Source organism: Alosa sapidissima, chromosome 11 (assembly GCF_018492685.1).
Source record: "Alosa sapidissima isolate fAloSap1 chromosome 11, fAloSap1.pri, whole genome shotgun sequence".
Lineage (NCBI taxonomy): Eukaryota > Metazoa > Chordata > Actinopteri > Clupeiformes > Clupeidae > Alosa > Alosa sapidissima.
The window spans coordinates 20,619,129-20,641,220 of record NC_055967.1 but is presented as its reverse complement, the minus strand read 5'-3'; the positions used below and the strand labels follow the sequence as shown (position 1 = coordinate 20,641,220).

The window sequence follows — 22,092 nt, the reverse complement described above, 5'->3', positions numbered from 1 at the left end:
AACCACACGCACAGCCGCCAGCATACACAAGCTCTGATTTTGCATAATTACACACAGAGAAAAAATCCTGTGGTATCTGTGAGTCAACATCAAACACTATATCACATGTACAAAGAATCTTTCATGCATGAATTTCTGCATCCAAAAGACACAGCATCTGACTCATACTGTTACTGGGCTTTTTATGCTACTGTAATCCTCCCATCACAAGATTGAAAGGACGAATGCTGATGTTGGTTGTCCCTTCATTTATGGCCTATAACTCTAGTTGTAACAAATATTTTACTCCAGAAAGTCACGTGGATTAAGTCTACTTAGATTCACGATTACTCAGAGAGACAATATTTACGATGTATTAAAAAAAACAATCAGACAACAGTCAGTTAAGGCCTCACCAAAATCAAAACAAAATTAGGCTAAAAATCATGTGGTCTGGCCCATACGTAAGGCCTCACCAGAAGAAGATGCGCAGGATGTTGGCGATGAGCAGCACAAGGCAGACACGCGTGGAGAAGCCCTCTGTGTTGCCGCTCTGCTGGATCTCCTGATACTGGGGCACGTAGGGCACGGCGCCACCAAACACCATCACGCTGGAGGCCAGCCATGAGAGCAGCCCCCACGACGCCTCAGCGTCCTCCTCGTGTATATCCATTCCACCGTCCATCCTGTAGCCTTACACCGCCTGCTCCGTCTTAGTGCTGGGACTTCATGACCTGGTGCACTGCAGAGATGAGAGAAAAGACCACAGCAGATTAGCTTAGGCATTTTTTCCTTCTTGGTAAGAGAGGGCTTTCAGGTTTTCTTGCTTTACCAAGTCAGTAACTTTGTATTAAATTTCACACAACTGTGTTTAGTCTTGGGAAATCTACTCGTGAAATATCTGCAAAAGCAAACTATGACTGCACCAACACTGCACAAATACATGTAGCTCTAGGACAAAGAAATTCTAATCAAATATGTACAATCTACAATATTTACTTCATTAATCTGAGAAAACCCATTGACTGGCATAGAAGGTCAACACACCATGAGAAATTTGCAATCAATGGAAACAAATGGATTGAGTATTGTCTTTTTGGAATGTATCTTTCTCTAGAAGGCTTCCCTGAAGTTCTAGAACACTTGGTGAAGTAACTATTACCAGTAACTGGAATCAGAGAGGGTTGAAGCTGAGTAATCAAGGATCTTTGCTGGAATGTTCCCCTGCAAGGTCACTTGAGTGTTCACTACCTCTTCCAGTCAACATTCTTAATGGTTTAAAAGGGTAATACAGGTCAAAGTTGACTAAGAGTTCCCCTTCCTAAACCATTCCTTACCATGCTCGCCTTACTCTACACAAAATACACAAAATGTAATTTCAAATTTCAGATTGCTAACAGTGGCAATTGATCAGGATTGTAAGTTTTATACAGTTTTTTTCAAATGCTTACACACTAAATCTTTGCTTGTCACACAATTTTCTAAACATGTCTTCCAAACATCATAACCCCACACCAAATCTGCAAAACCATACACTAATTCTCAGTGTTTGACTCAGTTTTCAATTGACTAAAACACATTTTGCAAAACACCACACACAATGTTCTACTTAACACACAAAAATCGAACAGGAAGTAACTTGATTTCATTTTTCAAACACAACCCATCAAAATGCCACACTAAATAACCAGTGCTTCACTCTCTCTCTTCACATGTGTAAACACTCATTACTTTACTGAACACCATCCAATCATTGCCTTAGTATAGGCCTATGAGTAGACATACTGTACTCTCTATGTAGGTATGGATTGAAATCCAATACGGTTGAAATGTTCAGAACCAATGCAGATACTTTGAAAGGAATGTTCTACAAAAAGTCGACTTTATGTACAGTAAAACTTGTCTTTTTTACTATATTTTTGTGTCTCCCCAAGTTACCATTAGCTCAATAATTTTTTCTATAGACCTATGAATACATACACAACCCCCCCCAACCCACACACATAAACACACACACACACACACTTTTCTTTGGAAAAAGCAAAGTAATTTGATAGTAGTCAGTCATTTCCTTCTTAGGCAAGATCAGCTTTTTCAGAACTCCATGTACATCTGGTGGTCATTGTATTTTGCTTTGCTTTGTTCTTGTTGCTGTAAAATACTGTATTTGCAACAGCAAATTATTTACGAAAAATCACTATTTTTGGTTTCAATAATTCTGTGTTTTGAAAAATAGACACAGAGTTTTGAAAACATGTGTAAACAATTGTAAAAAACTGTAATACTCCCAAGACATAAACTACTCTGAAATGCCATAGGTAGGCCTAATATCTAAATTTAAACTAATGTAAAGACTAAATGTAAAAGACGTTTGTTTTCTGCTTGATTTTCAAAGACAGTTGGTTACTCACATGTACTCTGTATTTTTTTGTTCAGGTTTCGTTTCATTTATTTATTGAAAATAGAGCTGACAAGACAAATATCACTGCAAACTCAGCATCACGTGACACATAGTCGCAGCTATAATCTGACTTCTCAAAACGAGAGCACAGTAATGTGGAAATTGCGAAGTTTGAAGCAGCAGAAATACCGGTATGGTGTAATTGAAAAGGTTAACACACACACACACTGTAAAAGTTCACACACACACACTGTAAAAGTTCACACACACACACGCACGCATGCACGCACACACGCACGCACGCAGGCACACACACACACACACACACTGTAATTAATGTTGGGCCTACAGGTAGCCTAGGCTATAGTAGACTAGGCCCTATTGGTTCAGTTCAACAGTTTACATCCCCCATTATCAAGAATGGATTACTGAAGTCTCAATCTGTCCATTTCTTTCCACAAACCTCACCAGAAGACATAATTTAACTCTCCTGTTGTCATGTGCGTCATGTTTACTAGTTTTATTTTTCTGGTCAAAAATTACTGCTGCATTATAACTTCTTATAAATCCATAGTAACACATATATTATCATCTAATGTTGTAGACTTTTGTATCAACATAAGTTCTATTGGATATTACCAGTTTTGAACGTTCATTTGGCCTGTATGGGTCTTTGACCTGAGGTCATGCAAGTCAGAAAGGGGAAGATACTATTGGGGAAAGGTTCCAGTGGGGGTTGGCATAGAAGCAAAGCAAATTTGTTTTGTGTGTTCAGAGACCCTATGGTAACAAAGTCATGGAGCTTCCTGATAGAATTAATTAACAATATTTTTGAGATAACTTTTTTTTAAATTGGTCAAATTTCACTATAACACAACAGGAGAGTTAATATGCTATTTTTCAAAATGTATTTTTTGACCTCAGTATTTGAAAAATCCTGGCTACGGATCTGGTTACTCAGCATATGTCAAAGCATATAAAATACTGTATCAGCAGTTATGCTATATGTGTGGTAGACAAGAACCACCCGAGTGTGACAAAGTGGTTTGATGACAACTTTGTGTGGCTCCAGACATTTTCTTCAGGATGGCTAAAAACAGCTTTAACAAACTACATCTTCAGGGCAACCTGTTTTGGAAACACCCTACTATGAGATCACCTGCCCTGCTGTGTCAGTCAACTGTAGATGGCAAACCTGAAAATGTTTGCTAAAGGAGATGATTCAAGGGGAAGGGATATGGGAGTCTTGCACATTGCCTCTAACACAGGCCTCGGTTTACAAAATATCAAGTATGACGATATACTTCAACTTATGTGTTCTTTTAAGTTGCAACTTCCTCCACGGTTAATACATGCAAAAATTGGCATTCTCTTAAAGTCATTCCTCTCTCAAGCAATGCTGTTATGCATGCGTTACGACAATTAAAACACTGGCTATTTTGCAAGATCTGGAAATTGTATTTCTATGCCGTTCTTTATCTCAGCAGAACCCTCGTTACATTTCCTATCTATAAGACGAGCTACGCGCATCCCTGTTAAACTTCAAATGCAGTCTGCTCCGCCACAGCTTTTAGACTCAGGTTTACAGTAGCCAACAGTGCCAGTGGTAAATCCTGATGTTACATAATTCCCGGATTCCGCAGGGGGGTTGGGTTGTCCCGTAGACGAACACGCCTCAGTCCTCCCTTTGTTCTGCAGATGTGTAGGCTACATCCACAAGTCCAAACATATACCAAAAAATGGTTGCTGAAGTTTATTGATATTATATAGAGTATGCAATTTCTGTCTCTTGAAAACATATTATAGTCCAAGTGCATATTTCTGCACTTGGACAGGCGGTCCTTTTGGAAGAAGAGCGGATGCACTATGAAAAAGACTCTCGGGGCAGTTGCAAAGTATACTTTAATCCCAGGAGTAATGTATCCTGGTCCAAGAATAGCAACTCTCATCGAAATCCCTTTGGCAGAAGGATGACCGCACCTGGCGACATGTCATTGGAAGAAATTGCAGTGCCTATGTATGCAACAACAAGCTAGAGAACAGTCCAACTACCTAGCCTATTTGAAAGGAGGAAAGCATGGCAGTGATTCACAAGCTTTTGATGACAGTCTACTAAATACCAATGCGTTCACGTGGCGCACGCGATAGAATGAAATATTGTAACCTATCATCTACCATTTTAAAACCACGATCATAAAAACATCATACCGTTTGGCAATTCGCGTAGGACATGCAGTGAGAGTTCTATACACTGTGCACACGACACAAGTTTACGTAGACAAGGTTTCTAAACGAGATCCAAAAACACAACCGCGTGCTACGCCTACTGTAGTAAAGTGAAGTTGTAACTGATTGTAACCGCAGTCTGGCTAAAACCGTTTTACCCAAGACAGGACAAAAACGCTTGAACAAAGAAGCTAGATGCCACTTGAAGTGTAAAAATACTAGCAGTAAGCTATCAACTAGTTGAATCTGACGCTAACCAAACTTCATGGGAGACTTACCTTGCAGGCACAGTTTCTTTTGACAACTCGTAGGCTACTACGTCAAAGTTGTATTGGACTACAGGCAACCACACCACCCGCATGTAAGAAGAGCTTCGTTATGAACGATGAGAGATAAAGACAAAGTTGTTTGGTTGACCACCCACAATTTAAACCACTGGCACTATATTGGCATATTGGTGTAAAATGGGTGTAATATTTTAATTTTGTCAAAATGTCCAATTTTGTTTAATCAGTTATCCTACCTTGAACAAATCGATAACAGTCATGGATGTAGGTAGAGCCATAGCCTAAATAGCACATTTATTTTATTTTATTTGGCTATTTATTTAATTTGCTTTGCAGACACTTTATGTTAGTTTTCATATTTCCAAGATGTGCAAAAACAGTCTATGGTAGGCTATACAACTCAATAAATGATCCCAGGCACAAGCACGACAAACCGCATTAAACTGAACTGAACTTAGTAGCCTATAGCAGAGCCCGTCTACCTATAGGTAGTTTTATTATGATAAAACAGCATAGACGAGTAACGTACTGATACATTGTTGCTACTGATATAATCTCGCGAGATATCACTGAAACGTGTTTCCTCATCAGCTGTTGTGGTTGTTGTGGAGCTTCGGCGCTGGTGTTTAGCACAACATTAGGACATTGCCGATACAATTATATATCAAACTCTCGCTTGTCGGTTTAGTAACTTGTTCAATCGAGGATGGAAAAATCAGGTGGCGATACAGATTCCAAATCTGCTCAGGATCTGACTGCAGTTGTAAGTATTTGTCCAAGCAAGTTAGCTAGATAGGCTATATCTAGCTATCCATAGCCAGTTGAAAATGTTAGCGCAGGCTAGCTTCATAGCTAGGCATAGTCTCTCAAGGATAATACAGTTATTGGCTGTCTGACTAACTTTAGCTACATTTGGAATGGTTAGAACTAGGCCTGTGTGTAAAGCTCGACATTAAATCCCAGACACATCCCCTTAAACCTCCTCTGCACGGCTAACGAGATAAATCGGTTTGTTAATTGGCTTAACGATTTATCTCATAAGCTAGTTCGCTGTTTGGCGTTGAATGTCAAATGAATGGCTGAAGTTGTAGTTGCTTGCTTGCATGAATGATAACCTAGCACGGATGATACCCTCATCTACTTTTGCTTTTGTTTAGTGTGTGTTATTTCACTTGCTTATTTGGTTATGTAAAGATGCGAAGTTGTTTTTCTTGAATGAACATGCTCTTTTGCCCATTCGTCGTTGGTCTCTGAATGTTTCTCTCTCTCTTCGCAGGTTCAGACGTTACTGCAACAGATGCAAGACAAGTTCCAGACTATGTCCGATCAAATCATTGGCAGAAATATCCTTTCTATGTAGAGGACATTCCTTCTTTAGTAGCCTGCTAGCTAGCTCACCAGTTGTTGCCCTAGTATCGGAATGGTGATTGGGAGACAGGTGGAAATGTGCAGGCCTGTTTAAAATATAGTAAAAATAAAAATGAGGAATAACAAAAAAAAAAACTCTTGCTTATGCTCTAGCACAGGGTTTTCAGCCAGTGGTCCGTGGCCCACCTGTGGTCCGTGAGGTCATTGCTGGTGGTCCCTGACCATGGATTCAGTAATGTAGCTGCAATGTGGGAATCAGTATTTTTATTCAGTGGTGGTCCTGGGGTTACATAATTAGTCAGAATGGTGGTTCCTGGTTGACAATCAGCTGAAAACCCTTGCTCTAGCAGACCAGGCGTTATGGGACGTCTCTTCCATGGTCATTCTGTAGAGGGAGTCAAAATGTTGAGAGTTTTGAGTGTAGAAATAAAGCCAGTCTAGATTAACACTAACAGATGTTACATAAAACTACTCATTTTGTGAGGGTGAATACCGGTAAGCCTGTTTCAAGGATTTAAGCATTCCAAGTACGTGATTTAGTGACAAACCTGGGTAAGTTATATTGGAGTAAACCCCCAAATAGAAGAACCTTTTGACTTTGTTTCCCCAGTAAAATGGACCCATAGGGATCTTCTTTTAGAAGGTGTACCGCTTAGTCTGAGTTAATTTACCCAGGTTTGTCAGTAAACCAGGAATAGCTTGTGGTGCTTTGTTAGGGAAAGAGGAGGTAGCGGCAGTTGAGATGTTTCTCAGGATTAACTTTCTCTTGGATGTTGCACATGTACACCCTGGTGATCTTCCTTAGCGTGTGCCACTTGATGAGATGAGCACACGGATTGACGACCTGGAGAAGAACATCGCTGATCTCATGACCCAGGCTGGAGTGGAAGAGGGCGAGGGAGAGGGCAAGCCGAAAGAAGAGGAGGAAGCGGCATCCTAAAGCAGGTCAGAACTCATTTCGAGGTATTTGACCGGGATAGGAGAGAACATTAGCATTATTCAGTGAAGCACATTCTTTCTTTTTTTTATTTTGTGCTATACAAAATGCTCCCCTAATTTGAGGAGTGAAACACATGTGGTAAAATGATCTGTACTAAGGACTGAGAGGAAAACAAAAGTTAACATGTACCTTAGAACAGGGTTCCCAAGTTAAATTCCATAACTTTTCCCTGACAAAAAAACATAATTTCCATGACATACTATATAATGACGGCTACATTGACATTACTTCCCTGGACAAAAATGTCAAGTAAATTTATAAATTTATAATTTTTTATAACAAAATGATAACATTTCCTGACTTTCCCAGTCTGGAACAGACTTTATAAAATTCCAGAAATTCCATGACCTATGGGAACCCTGTTAGAATCACCTCTAGACAGACTCTGCATCTCAGTCTTGTAGAGGCATGGATTTTGGGTTGGACACTAAAAGAAAGGATTTACATTTGTTTGGCAGTGAAGTGTCAGACATCTCCACATATCACTGAATATTGATGACTCAAGTGCTGCAGTGCTGATCATTCAACTGCAACTAAGATGTTAGCCCTGATATTGATATTTATAGAAACATCAGAGCTGCATTTCAACAGTTAAATTTAACAGAGTTAAATTCTAAATGTTTTGCATAATCTTAAATCATATTGCGACTCACACCTCCTTCTTTTCCTAGTGTGTTTTGTACACTTAAAACACCACTTATTGGTTATTGTTTTTTTTTTATAATACATGTTTTAAATTATTGGTTGTTTTTGTGTCTGAGAAGGTGAGCCTGTGTGAAACGTTGAATGTAAGGCTTCTTTTTGAGATAAATAGGATTACAAACTTGCTGTGAAGCATATCGAACATTCACTGAAAATCAAGCTTTGACACTCTCCCATTCTTCTGTTTTGTAACAGGATGTCAAGAACAGACAAACTTCAGAAAACAACACAGGCTGCACACTTCAAGAGCAGTCAGCCCTTTTTTCAAAAATAACTGAACATATTGATTTTTTGAAGTGTTTTGTGGGGTGCTTTTTATATTACTTTGTGATGGTCTTTTTTAGTGTGTGACATTGAATTAACTTTTCTGTGTGTGAGTTAATCAATAGTCTTCCTGACAAACTTTTGTAAACCCCTTGCAAAAAATGCTGATCCACAGAAACTCTAGTTCCTTGAACAACCCACTGTACCAAGAACAAGTCATTCCAATTTCTGTAGATTGTGTGGTATTAAACTAGTTTTGTACAAAATGACTGGAGTCCTTTCTGTCAGCTGGATCAATGCTTCAACACATTGCTTGAATAACTGTTGAAGTGACGTACGAGTGGGTATTCCATTATTGAAAGGAGGCTTTGTGGCTGTTGCTGGATAAATCTTCCATAAATTTTCCATGGGCACGTAACAAATCATTACACTTGTTTACTCCTGATCTCACAATTCCTGTTTTATAATGCTGGCCCATACCTAGGGTAAGGGTCCCTAGAAATGGTTTCTTAAAGGCATCTTGTGCAAGTCTTCTTACCTATGATGGTAAACTAACTTGTAATAGGGAGAATGTCGCACTTTCTGCAACTATACCCTACCCTTCCCTTCTACAGAGAACCAACCTTGCAACTTCACTCTCCCCAGACCCAGGAAATGCTTTACGGCAACTGTACAATAGCCTAAGCTAAAGTCCTTTTAGGCAAGTCCCTCCACTCGGCGGCCATATACCAACGTTTTATGGGCACTCATCGGGCACAGTCTTTGGGTCGAACTGCGCGTGCGCAAGGCTTCACGACACCAATCTTGCTCCAGCGGCGAGATCACAACACATGATTGGCTCAATGTATTCACATGTCGACGTTTTGCCGAGGAAGGGGTGGGATATGTGTAGACAACGGCCATATTGGCGTGACAAACTAGCCCCATGCATTTCTATGGAGTATTTTTTGAGTGCTGTGTCTCCTCATTATAAAGTCTCTGCCTAAGCCTACCATTTGTATGGAATTGTATAATATAACCATGTTATATATACATGGCTCTTCTAAGATTCTCTGCCGGTTCCTATCCTTGGGCTTGTAGACAAATCCACATGTAGTGTCAAGGGCGCAAGCCTTGAGTGGTATTTATGCCAGTTGTATAAAATACATATTTTACAACTGTAGGGAGAACCGTAACTGTGCTGGTGTTGACTACCCTTTACAATACCTTAGCACTATGCTATAGCAGCATAACGGTCATGGACCTCTCATGTGTCACGCCTTACAACCCCTCCTCTCCTCTTCCCTCTCTCTCTCAACTCTCATTCAATATAGTGCCAATGATATACTTATTGATATTAACTATTTTGTAATACTAACTCACTCTATATCCCTCTCTCTCTTCTCCCTTACCTCACTTGTGAGGTATACCATTACCACTCACCAGCCACCCTTGTGTTTGGCCCTCATCTCACCTGAAGTCCCATCCCTACAACTGCCCTATCATCGCCCATTGCTGTCCCCCTGCCAGGATTTCTGGCCTGCGCAGCCTAACGACCCACTACTTGCCTTATGACAACTCCTAATCCCCTTGGACAATTCACTTTCTACACTGGACTTTTTGAACTTTCTGATACTAAATAAGATTCATGCATCATCATACCGGATATGTAACCATCCCACCTCTTTGTAATATACACCTCATGTGGCTTTAAACACGTTCTTTTCTATACACCTAAATAACTTATTCATTTATCATGTAAACAGACCTTACTGTTCTGTAACTGACCCTAGGCAGATGGGTCAGGCCCTTGAGTGGTGGATCTGCTCGAAGTTTCTTCCTATATGTATCTCCAATGCTAGGGAGTTTTTCCTCATCCCTGTTACTCATAGGGCCTTCTCTGATTGTTTAACACTCTGTAAAGCGCCATGAGACGTGCAATGTTTTGGCGCTCTATAAGTGATATTAAACTGAAATTGAAAATTTAAATTGAATTTAGTTCAGAGTGCCATCGTCCCATAGACCCCACAAAATGACAGCGCAACACTGCCAACAACTTTTGAAGAACAAGGCAATTATCAATGAATTACATATTACATAAAATCGTACATAGATGGGCTGAGAACCATCCAACCCCATTGGCAGCCCTGCTGCTGTTTAAACCTACAGTTAACTTTACCACTGGAAATAACATAATGCGGAGAGAAAATCAGCAGTGTTTGCCAACCCCAACAGTCAAAAGAAGAATTTGCAGCGTCTTTTCATGTCTTCACTAATAGCGTAGCAAGTGGATGGGATTTTAGCTTCACTGAACGACTGCAAGGCTTGCAGTGCCTTTGAACAAGCAGCTTTATTCAAAAACGTTTGAGTAAAACATCAAGGTTAAAACAAGTAAAACCAACAAGTGCTAACAATGAGAAGATGTTAAAATATTGTTAAAAACATGACTTTTTAAAAACGAAAATGGCTGAACAACCAGAAACATCTGATGAAGTGCTGCATCCTGGAGAGTCCCACTTCAGAACTCAAAGTCCTTCTCCGTCATGTGGACGGCCCAGGCGAACTTGTCTCTCTGAGTCTTGTTATAGACCTTGTCCAGTGGCACATCCAAGTTCTTACACCTAAACAATGCAGCACAAAACATGAAAAATGCGGTGATTAACTACAGAAAATTAGAAATAATGCCAAACGAGTATGTTGCCGTCATCGTGATCTGCATTACTACTGTGTTTAAGGAATTTTACAAAACACAATTGTTTCCATAGCTTGCAGAGAATGGTCAAGTGTGCTATTCAGCTTTGAATGCTTTATTTCCATGCACTTCAGACACGCTAGTCTGCCTGGCTTCTCCAGAGTGTGTGTGTGTGTTGTGTGTGTGTGTGTGTGTGTGTGTGTGGGTGGGTGAAGTGTATGAAAAAGACCTTCGAGAGGATGTCTGTGAGAGAGTGTGTGTGTGTGTGTGTGTGTGTGTGTGTGTGTGTGTGTGTGTGTGTGTGTGTGTGTAGGGAGGGGTCATCCTCACCAGGCCACACTGATGCGTGGGTCCAGGTAGTTTAGCTTGGAGGTGCTCAGGGCAATTTGCTTGTTCTCTTCCTTGTCTGTGGCCTGCACCTCCATCCTCAAAAGCTGCTCCTTGCAGCGGGCCACAGCCTTCCTCTTCTTCTCCAACACACTGGAGCACACACACACAATCCCACATAAATAATACACAGAGACAGATGGAGACAGAGACACACACACAATCACACATAATACACAGTGACAGATAGAGACACGCACACACACAGACGGATCATTTCATTCAATGTAGTTATGAACACCTGCCCTCCATCAGAAAATGTGATGCTGAATGTATTTCAAAAACAAAATATACTGTAATCTAATCTATGGCATGTACATCATCAGTGCCTGTTTCTGAGTGACCACATGATCTCTCTCCAATCTGAATTGAAAAAACTAAACACAGCGCAGCCTGTGGCATTATTCAGGTGATACTGTACTCACGTCATGAGCTTGGGGTCTGAGCTCTCTTTGGCGTCCTTCTTGGCCTGCTTCAGCTCACGTTTGGCCTGGGCCATCTGCTCCCTCCTGGTGTCAATCTGGACAAGACAAAATATAGGGTTTTCACACAAAAATGAACCACACAACAGGACCACACAAAGGATGGCAGTTACTCTATGACCATTTAGCACACACACACACGGTTCACCTTGGACACAGTCTTTTTCTGTTTGTGATCTGATGTGTGTGTATGCCTTTGCTTTGTTCATCAGTATCTCACACACACACACACACACACACACACACACACACACAGCTCTGGCTTACCTTAGACTGCAGATTGGCCATGGACTGGTCAAAGCTCTTGGGCGGCGCGCGCTGATGGTTACACAGGATGGCCACCGCACGGTTTGCCCGGTTGTAGGAAAGGAGCTTCTCCGCCGTGCTGTCTGACACTGGAAAGGTGTGTGTGTATGCGTGAATGTGGTGGTTTGGGAAGAGGGGGGGGGGGGGGGGTGGAGGGGTGGAATGGGGGAACAGAGAGAAAATCAGCGCTCAATTTTGTCATGGTTAATTAGATAAAAAGCTCTTCTCTTCTCTGCATCTGGGTGTTGCAAGCGGAGTTGTAAAAATCAGTGTCGTAGAATGGAATGGAGTTGTTAAAAACAATAGAGTTGTGTCGCAGAATGGAATGGAGTTGTTAAAAACAATAAAAGGTAAATAAAAGGGGGACCTACTGTTGGACAGCTCCTTCAGCTGCTGCTGCAGGGTGATGGAGGCGTTGTATGTTCGAAAAACCTTGGCCGTCAGTCCAGGCATCAGAGAGCTCAGGTGTTTATTCAGTGTACTGGTCTGTTGTCAAAAGAAACATGCGCGCACACACGCACACGCACACACACACACGAGAGAAGTAGAGGTTAGTGTCTAATCTCATCTACACACACAACAAAAAGCTCAAAGCCCATACACAAAATACGCATACACCCACCCACACCCACACACACACACCAGTCTTACTGACTACACAAATTGACACTAGATGGCAGTACAACTCCATGATTTTTACACCCCTCTCCGCTATCTCAGCCCACTGCCCCCCCCCTTCTCAGCATTCTCAGAGGAAGGAGAGAAAGACAAATGCACACTCCATATTTATTATGCCCATCATTTAGGCAGAAGGGGATTATAAAGCACATTAGTCAACTTTTAGACTCATTTTGATGCCTTTGCGAGAGAGAGAGACGGAGGGAGGGAGGGAGGGAGAGAGAGACGGAGGGAGGGAGGGAGAGGGAGAGAGAGAAAGGGAGGGAGACAACGAGCACAAACATGAGGAACGGATGGATGTGCTCAAGCTTTGATCACTCACACACACATACACACCCACCACCCCACCATCATCATCATCATCATCATCATCATCATCTAAGCTGTCAAGGCTAGCTTGCAATGAGTGCTACACTAAATCCCACAAATTAACACACATACACATATGTGCAGTCAGTCACTTTAGGACACTAGATTCAAACAGCGCAATTATAATGTATCTGTATATTGTCAAATCCTATACATTTACGCATATATTACATACATATGTGAAGTGCATGTCAGCTGAGCAATGCAACAAACTAACTCCATGGCAACCTGTAGCCTTGGCCCATCAGTCCATCAACTTGACATGGCCCTTGTTACTGCACTTGACCTTTCTGGGAGTCAACATGTCACACAGTGGACATGGGACCTGAAAGCCATTGCTTCAGCTGCCCCAGGGACACTTTAGGAAGAAGAGCACTGCTGTCACTCAACTCCCACCACACTGCAGCCCAACTGGAATACATATACATGGACTCTCTCAGACACACACACAAAGTGGACCACTAATAAAACTTCAACCTGTGGGGAGCAGGAGGTAAAACAGTCATTGTGTGTGTGTGTGTGTGTCTGTTTGTGTGTGCATGTGCAACACACACACAGTCACCTAATAACAGAGGAAAACATTTCCAAAGTTCTAAACATCACTGCACTGCACTCACTAAGACAACAGGACACCTGAATATCCATCCTGAGTAGAGACAGTTATTTTAGGAAAGTCCCTCCACTCGGCCATATTGCAAAGCATTTTGGGCACTTATCGGGCATCCATTTCTGGCAGAACTGCGCATGCGCAAGACTTCACGACACCAACCTCGTTCTAGCTGCGAGATCACAACACATGATTGGCACAATGTATTCACTTGTCCTATCTATTGGTGGAGGAAGAGGCGGAATATGTGTAGACAACTGCCATGTTTGCGTTACGAACTAACCCCATACATTTCTATGGGAGATTTTTTGAATGCTGCGTCTCCTCACTAGTCTCTGGTAGCCCCTTGACATCTATCCTCATCTCCACTCCAGTCAGACAATAGCACACCGACCATAAACGTTCAGGGCCAGGAACGCTTATTACCTTTCACAGTCATAGTGTGACTTCCATACGCCGGGGATATGTGCTCAGATGCTTATTAAACAAACCGACTGAACGTGTCCTTCAAGAAAAAGGATCCGCCAGCAGTTTTCAGAACGTGTCCTTCAAGGCAGGATCCACACACGCCAACAACTCTCACTGCAACTATCCACCTATGCCCAGCGCTCTCCCCCACCAACCCCCCCCCCCCCCCCCCCCCACATACACACACACACACACACCCTGGGGGTGTGTAATAATTGGCCATGGCCAGGCTGTGGTAGGCCGTTATTAGCGCTGGGGCAGATTAGCAGTTCTGGCAGCCCCCTCCTCCAGCTGGCCTTTTCAAACTGCCAATCAGAGCCCTGTCCTGAGCACCGCAGCCACCGCACCTCAACGCCTGGACAGGCTCTCTGTCTGTCTGTCTGTCTCTCTGGAGGAGGAGGGCCAGATTGTCAACCTTGTGGACATGTTTAAAGCTTTGGTGGAATCAAGGGTTAGGGATGAATATGCTTTCTTTAAAGTTTCAGACAATGTGGCTCATTTTTCACAGAAATGGTGTACTGACAAGGGTCTGGTCTCCATTATTGATGGGGCCTTGGCATTTATGTGGTGATGCCATGGGGACTGGGGGAGGGGGGGGGGGCTATACTGTAGTGTTTTAAGGCGTGGACAATACTTGTCTGTTTCCCCGTTTTAGCCTCGTGCATTGGTCAGCAAAAAAGTAGTCTACATAGCATAACAACATCCACATGCAATAATACAACAACAACGTCTACAATGACCTATTCATTTGGACAACTTGATACAGCCCTATACAGGCTAAAGTTACCTTGTTTTGTTCTAGTGTACCGTGACGACTGGAAACCGCTGTAATGCAGTCTAACGTTCTGACAAGCACACCAATTGCCTACCTGTTCTTGCCCATCTGGGATAACTCCTCTAGCTTTGCTGCCTCCATACTTTCTGTTTTCGTTGTTTAAACTTGTGATATCCATGATGAGTATTGAGTTAGTGAATTAGCTCAACATTGTGTGCTGATAACCATACTGTATATAGATAGCCGAGTAAAAGAAAACAACAAGTAGCCTGCGTGCGTATTCTGTCTCCTGCTCAAACAAAATGTGTGCGCGTTAATTTTGACAACGTGTTCACTAAGTTACATAATAGAAAATTGTAAATAGCCTGATGGCATACAGCTAATGAAATACTGTGCATAGTTGGGAAGGTATGGTGGGCCAATTTGGTGTGAATACACATTACACACACAAGGGAAATTTTCTCTTGTTGTTGAGTAGCCTGATGGTACAGTGTGTACACAGTGCGTACGGACGTACACCTGCAGGCGCGCCTGTTTTAAGGTGTTTTTTGATCCATGCAATGGTTCAATAAAAGGGGTTTTAAAAGTCAAAAGTTTATTTCTCTCTCTTGTGGCCCAGAGGCTTATCAAGGCCTCTTGCACTAGCTTCATGTTTAGCTTCACTCACATACCCACCCCCACACACAAACAAACACACACAGGCCAGAAACTTTCACTGCAACTCTCCACCCTAAGCCCAGCATGCCCTAACTCTCTCTCTCTCTCTCTCTCTCACACACACACCCACACAAACACACACACACACTTGTTCTCATAACTCAAGACCAACTCCATCCTTCCCTCCATGCCTCACCTTGAGCAAGCCCTGCAGGCTTCCTGAGAAAAGACTGGCTAAGCTCTCAGTTCTCTCAGAAGCCTTTCCATCTCCCTCCTCCAACGGCTACCTAGCTATCTGAACCCTCTCTATCTTACTCCTCCACTGGCCAACTCCTCCTACCCCCTGGCCATCCCGCAAACAATATTTTAGGCTTGGCACAAGATTACGCTATCTAAAAAAAAATAAAAAATCATATTACCCTTCTGCCTCTGTACAAAAAAAAACATATCATCTTAACCGCATGGCATTTCATACATTCTAGGTGGTTTGGCAAATGCAGTACAGCGCTCCAAGGGGGTGGCGTGGAAAGCATACTCTTCACCGCTAACTTGGCCTGCCAAAAGTACACAGGCACAGTGCCACTTTCTCTCTGCCCATCGCTAGGCGATGCCAACTTCTCTCTCGCTGAGTGCTCCTCTCCTCTAACCCTCGGTCATATCATACAGGTAGAATCCGCAGAATGCATCGGTCCTGTTCACACCACCGCCACATCCTGTGGCAAACACAGAGCAGGAATCAAACTAATCACACTAATGACGCATTTCATTTAACTATTAATTATTCCACGATTTGTAAATAAACGATGGGCATAAGATGCACTCTTGCATGGGTCATCAAGGTCCCAGGAAAGCAGGAAGTTTTGCATGGATGAACATTGCTCATGTCCATTACAATCCTGTGCGAAGGCTGTCTACTGTGATCTTCTCCTGTGCCCTACTACACTATGCTCTCCTCCAGAGTTCTTTACCAGGCGCTATTATGCCACAAGTCCGGCACGGCTCTCCCAGATCTGACCAGAAGGGTACTCATGACTCACCTCTTCGCTCTTCCAGTAGGACAGGCCATAACCAAACTGGCATCTTACTCCAAGTTGCCCCCTTTTTATTTAGTGTTTTAAGGAGGAGTACTGTTGAACAGTTGTTTTAGGGCCTGTGTCCACCAATCGCGTGTTTTGCGCTGACAGCGCCCTCAACCTCATTTTCAGAGCGCTTCAGTCAAGTGTTTACCGTCTGCCAGCACGTCCTTTTTGGAACGTTGCTTAATGGTAACTAACTAGCTAACTGAAATGGCAGCAATCGTTCAGGCCTCAGCTCATTAAAATATGACTTCGACAGACAAAAGGAGCTTGTTAGGCATTACAATACAATAAGTCATCCCTTTACGGTCGGTTTCCACACACCTAAATTTCGCTTCGCTCTCATTGAGGTTTAAAGGAGACAAAATTCGCCCTGGTTGGGCGAAATGAGAGCGAATCGCTGAGGCAGGCGAAACAAAGTTGGCGAACGTTTAACTTTATTCAAATGAGGATGATTCGAGAACCAATCAGGTCCACGAGTTACAAAAAAGTCTGACCAAGATGGCGGTATGAAATGCATTATTGTCAATGGCTTGCGCGCACAAGAGCTGGTCTGCCGCTGCGCTTTGCTCGCTGCAAGCGCCATTTTGCCTCTTTGCCGCTCTTGTGCGTGCCGCAGTCAAAGTTCAATCATGTTGCAAATCATGTTGAACTTTGGCCGGGGCACGCTGTAAGTCATTGATATTTTGCGCTGAGCCCGGGGGCAAGCACAACAAAAATCTTTGGGACGTTACCTCAACCAAGAGCAACCTAGCGGCGAGCGCAGCGCATACCGTTGTACAATGTGATAGGCCCTTTAGGCTTTGTCATTTGCGCTTTGCGGGAAAAAAAATCCATGCCAAGGGCTTTTTTCTGCCGAAGGGTTAGTGCTGTAAACGGGGAAGCGCTGTAAAAAGTAGAAATTGGCTCCGTCGGCGCAAAAAAACCCAATTGGTGGACATGGGCCCTTAAGCTGTGACATGGTGCGAAAGAGGAAGTTGACAAACAGGCAAATATCATGTCTGAGAGGCTGTATGAAGGGAAGGATAGTTAAACAGCAGTAGTGGGGAACTTTAAAGAAATATGTCCATGTGCATTGAGAAAGAAAAGTGACACAGAAAAATCTCATGCCTGACTGAGGGGCTGTATGAATGGAAGGGAGAAGGGATGAGGAATAGGAGTCCAAAGAAAAAATAATGTCAGTGTGAATGTGTCTGTACAAGGTGCTGAAAGCTGCGCAGCTCTCTAGCTGGGGACTTACACTCAGGCGGTCGAACAGGTCGTCTCCTGGCTGCTTGTTCTCCATGAAGAGCTTGAGGTTTTTGAAGACCTGAAAAGAGAGAGAGAGAGAGAGAGAGAGAGAGAGAGAGAGAGAGAGAAAGAGAGAGAGAAAGAGAGAGAAAGAGAGAGAGAGAGAGATAATAAAATGACTATAAAAACGTAAAAAAAAGTGCAGCGCAATCAGCATTTTGCAGCTTTACCAGTCTTGCGCGTGCCGTGGTCAAAGTTCAATTAGGACGCAGCGCATTCCGTGTACAATGTGATAGGCACTTTAGCCAGTTTCTAAAAAATATATTCCATTATCATGTGACCTGGCACCATTCCCTTCAAAACCCCACAGCTTCTGAACCCAGCCTCAGACTACATCCACACTATTGTGTTTTCGTTGTTAATTAAGCGACATTGGGACACACTTACCCTGACTTTTTTTTTTTTTTAAACAGTCCCTCTGGTGCAAATGGTCTCCAATCCTATCTCATCTATCCCACAAAAGGTACAGGCTCTCTCCACTGCTGGATGTGCAATAAAAATAAAAAAAGGGAAAACTTCCCCAAAGTTTCCAAATGAGTTACTCAGGCACTCAACCCACAATCATGTGATCCACCAGCCCGTCTCATCTACCCCAGAAACAGGTACAGCCTCTCTCCATTACTGGATTTAGGTGTGCCAGGTGTCTGATTGTAACTACAGGCCCATCACCAACAAGCCTCCATTGTAAATCGGCTGCACTTTTCTCCATTGCAGCAGGCCTTTAGAAAGACCTCCAACAAGCTTTTAGTTGAGCTACAGAGAGGAACAAAGAAAGAACGTTTAAAAACATGATCACACAGCGACCACAGCAATGTGGGCAATCTGTACCTCTCCAGTTGTCTTACCTGACAGATAGAGGGATAGAGAGGAGGGAGAAAAAGAAAGAGAGGTGTGTGTGTGTGTGTGTGTGGGGGGGGGGGGGGTTCTCAATTATATCTGACATTTCCAAAAAGTCCTGTTTCCCTCGCTCCAGCTCCAAACAAAGTAGCTAAAATATGCATGGAACTAATTAATCGCAGCAGATGTGCTGCTTTTAAGGCCACTTCATTTGAATAACAATTTATCCTTCAGCTAACACAGAGAAAACAGAGATGGAACATTAACAGCTAGAAGAGGAGGAGGAAGAGTTGAGAAATGAGTTGTCCTGTTGTCGAAGGTGTGATTGAGAATGAGAGGGGTGGGTGGGGGGTTGCTGGAGACATTGTAATGATTTAAATTCCTTTTTCCTGTCAAACAAAAGTAGGTGGATGATTGGCACTTCTACAGACAAAGTGCAATCACACACACAAACCATGTTTTTTTTTTGTGTTTGTATGTTTCTAAGTATGGACAAGAGTTTGAATACATTAGTCTGTGTGTGTGTGTGTGTGTGTTCGTGTGCGCGCATGCGCATGCATGTGTCTGAGTGCATGCACAAACTAGTCAGCAGAGGGGTTGTCTCAAGGCCATTGGTGGTCATGTGGCGAGCTTACCCACTCTACATATGTAATTCCACTGAGAAAATTACACCTTTCTTCAATTAGGTCTGACATTTTCAAGAAGCCCGGGCGACGCTTGATAAAGCCCCTCACCCCCCACTCAGCTTCGCCTGCTCAAATAATCGGCCAACTAATTACTATCAACTGATGAGTTGCTTTTTAAATGCCCCCCATTTAAATAATTAAAACCTCTGCCAAGCAAAACACCTCAACTGGCAACTGGCAAGAGAAAACACCCTGCCCCCCTCTCTCTTTTTCTCTCTCTCTCTGTCTCACTCTACATTCTTCTCCTGCAATAATGTAACAGAGTAAGTCATTCCTCACTCCTCCTGCAGGACTGATGCCTGCTCCTTCTCCTGTCAACCCAGCAGGGCCTGTGTGTGTGTGTGTGTGTGTGTGTGGACTAACTGTCCTGAGAGCACTGGGGGCAGGAGGCCGAGCTGGCCTTGTGAATCCTGACCTGTCCTGACGCCCTCAAGGTGTCTGTTTCCATGAGTCCAGCAGGAATCAGTGGAGTCACAGATTGACCACAAGTCATTTCTTAAAATCCCTTTGGGAGGGTGGTGGCAAGGTAGGTGACTGACAAGCTAGACTATGCTTTCCGGTGGAAATCAAAGGGTGTGTGTGTGTGTGTGTGTGTGTGTGTGTATTGGAGTATTTGTGAGAGTTGGGGTGTTTGTGAATTGTGAGTGTATTGAGTGTGACTGATTCAATACAATGTGGCTCAATACACTCAATACACTGTGACTGTGTGCATATGCATTTCTCTGTGAGTGTGTGTGAGGAGGGAGAGAGGGAGAGCAAGTGAGATTTCTTTTCTGGATTGCTGCTCAGATGAGTGTGTGTGTGTGTGTGTGTCAGTGTGTGTGTGCCAGTGTGATAGATAGATAGATAGATAGATAGATACTTTATTGATCCCCAGGGGAAATTCAAGGTCTCAGCAGCATACAGACAACACAAACACATTCTTTAACAGCAGAAAGAGTAATTAAAGTATATAATATAAAAACACAACTAAGCAATAAGGACACTAGAAGATAAAGAATATGCTAAATATACTAAAATACAAATTATACTACCAAACTAGTAGTATAATATCAAACTAACACTTAATCTAAATCAATTCTAAAAACAGTATCCACATAGTGGTGATTAGAGGCGCTTGCAATGACTGAGGCAGGGACTGAGCCTGTGATTCTCTGTGCATAGTAAGGTGCTCTAAGGTGCTCTGTGTGAATGAGTGTCATGGTGGTAGTGCAATGGTGATCGTGGTCATGGTGATAGTGCAAATGAGTAAGTCCAACAGTGCAACAATGCAGAAATAAAGTAAAGTAAAGTCTATATATCTATATATTTAACTATTTAAAGAAAATGTATAAGTGTGGCCACAGTTCGGCTGTGGCATGGAGGGGGGGAGGGGGGTTATGCATATGTGCTAATGTGCTAATATAGCACGCAAACAGTGAGGCATAAAGACAGTGGTAAAAGGGGTAAAAGTGGCTAGTGGACAGACAGTATCCAAACATGGAGGGGGTGAAGAGGCAGACAGACTATGCAGAGAAGTCTCTCTCTCCTCTTTCCTTAAGTGAGGCATTGAACAGTTCAATGGCCCTCCTCAGGAAGTACAGCCTGCTCTGCCCTTTCTTGTAGAGTGCATCAGTGTTGGCTGACCAGTCCAGTTTATTGTCCAGGTGGAGACCCAGATACTTGTAGGTGCTAACCACCTCCACATCAATGTGGACTGGTAGCAGAGTGGGTGTGGGTGTGGGTGTGTGTGTGTGTGTGTGTGTGAGTGAGACAGATGAAGTGCTGGGCCTCACCCGTTTGCTAACCGGGACCTTGTTGTAGTAGCGGATGCTGTCTTTACCCAGGAAGTCAAACTCCACCACGCAGCTCTCTCCAGCCAGTGTGTCGTGGAGGGTGATGTGCTCCACACGCAGCGAGCAGCAGCCCACGGTGTCGGCCGACTCGCCCTCCTCCTTCTCATTACCCGCTCTCAGAGCCAGCTGCAGGAAGGACACACACACACACACACACACACACACACACACAAACGGCCGTGACATACACAGAATCATATTGTATATTCTTAAAGTGAGGGTTTTTTTTGGTATGCTTGGTGTAACCGCTTCACAGCTGTTATACAGCTCTTGGCTTCCACCAGAATTAATGTCAAACCTGTTCATACAGTGTTTCCCCTAGAAATTTTTCCAGCAGCGGTGCTGTTGATCGTAGGAAGCACCCCCCCCCCAAAAAAAAAGAAAACATTGAAAAAAATACTCCTTAAATGGTGACTTCTGGTGGATTTTGTGAAAGAAATGGACAGATTGAGTTACAAATTATGACATAACTATCAACACAAGCATTTACAAAGCATGATTATTGCAGTACTTGAACAGGATTATTCATGTTTTTCTTTCACCTTTTTCATTTACATTATTAGTAATTAGCCACTGTACAACTGTACACTGTAGGCAACTGTACAAACTATTACTATTTAGAATATACAGCGCTGTGCATAAGTTCAGACATTTATTTATATAATAGCATTTATTTATTTATTTACGATACATTAAAAAATAATTGATGTCCTATTTTTTTTTTTAATTAAGGCATTAAGA

At 42.8% G+C, this 22,092-nt stretch overlaps 3 protein-coding genes across 9 annotated transcripts in view; 1 reads left to right on the top strand and 2 right to left on the bottom strand.

Moving 5' to 3' along the window:
- si:dkey-246g23.2 (solute carrier family 66 member 2) overlaps positions 1 to 5,152 on the bottom strand; it is a 60,425-nt gene extending 55,273 nt beyond the window's left edge. The window contains exons 1-2 of one of the 5 annotated variants that reach the window (XM_042109617.1): positions 5,130 to 5,152; positions 456 to 721 (exon numbers count right to left, since the gene is read on the bottom strand). In XM_042109617.1, coding sequence (XP_041965551.1) covers positions 456 to 664 — 209 coding nt within the window. In that variant the 5' untranslated portion in view covers positions 665 to 721; positions 5,130 to 5,152. Of the gene's footprint in view, positions 1 to 455; positions 722 to 962; positions 1,057 to 4,588; positions 4,613 to 4,884; positions 5,001 to 5,129 lie in introns of those variants that run through there. The other 4 variants (XM_042109614.1, XM_042109613.1, XM_042109615.1 and 1 more) reach the window with 4 other exon arrangements.
- A 315-nt stretch (positions 5,153 to 5,467) lies between these two features.
- hsbp1b (heat shock factor binding protein 1b) lies at positions 5,468 to 8,493 on the top strand. The gene is made up of 4 exons (XM_042109618.1): positions 5,468 to 5,656; positions 6,170 to 6,236; positions 7,077 to 7,206; positions 8,159 to 8,493. Exons 1-3 carry the CDS (start codon positions 5,600 to 5,602, stop codon positions 7,199 to 7,201), a joined length of 249 nt encoding a protein of 82 aa, XP_041965552.1. The 5' UTR covers positions 5,468 to 5,599; the 3' UTR covers positions 7,202 to 7,206; positions 8,159 to 8,493.
- Positions 8,494 to 10,537: 2,044 nt separating this feature from the next.
- zgc:173742 (DNA topoisomerase 1) overlaps positions 10,538 to 22,092 on the bottom strand; it is a 38,019-nt gene continuing 26,464 nt past the window's right edge. For all 3 annotated transcript variants that reach the window (XM_042109609.1, XM_042109610.1, XM_042109612.1), the window contains 7 exons: positions 21,292 to 21,477; positions 17,944 to 18,012; positions 12,445 to 12,559; positions 12,035 to 12,162; positions 11,711 to 11,805; positions 11,229 to 11,378; positions 10,538 to 10,827 (listed from right to left, as the gene is read on the bottom strand). In XM_042109609.1, coding sequence (XP_041965543.1) covers positions 10,725 to 10,827; positions 11,229 to 11,378; positions 11,711 to 11,805; positions 12,035 to 12,162; positions 12,445 to 12,559; positions 17,944 to 18,012; positions 21,292 to 21,477 — 846 coding nt within the window. In that variant the 3' untranslated portion in view covers positions 10,538 to 10,724. The remainder of the gene's footprint in view (positions 10,828 to 11,228; positions 11,379 to 11,710; positions 11,806 to 12,034; positions 12,163 to 12,444; positions 12,560 to 17,943; positions 18,013 to 21,291; positions 21,478 to 22,092) is intronic.

Coding starts and splice junctions, on each gene's coding strand:
- hsbp1b (XM_042109618.1), top strand. CDS start 5,600: ATGGAAAAATCAGGTGGCGATACAGATTCCAAATCTGCTCAGGATCTG. Junction 5,657..6,169: donor CTCAGGATCTGACTGCAGTT/GTAAGTATTTGT, acceptor CTCTCTTCGCAG/GTTCAGACGTTACTGCAACA. Junction 6,237..7,076: donor CGATCAAATCATTGGCAGAA/ATATCCTTTCTA, acceptor AGCGTGTGCCAC/TTGATGAGATGAGCACACGG.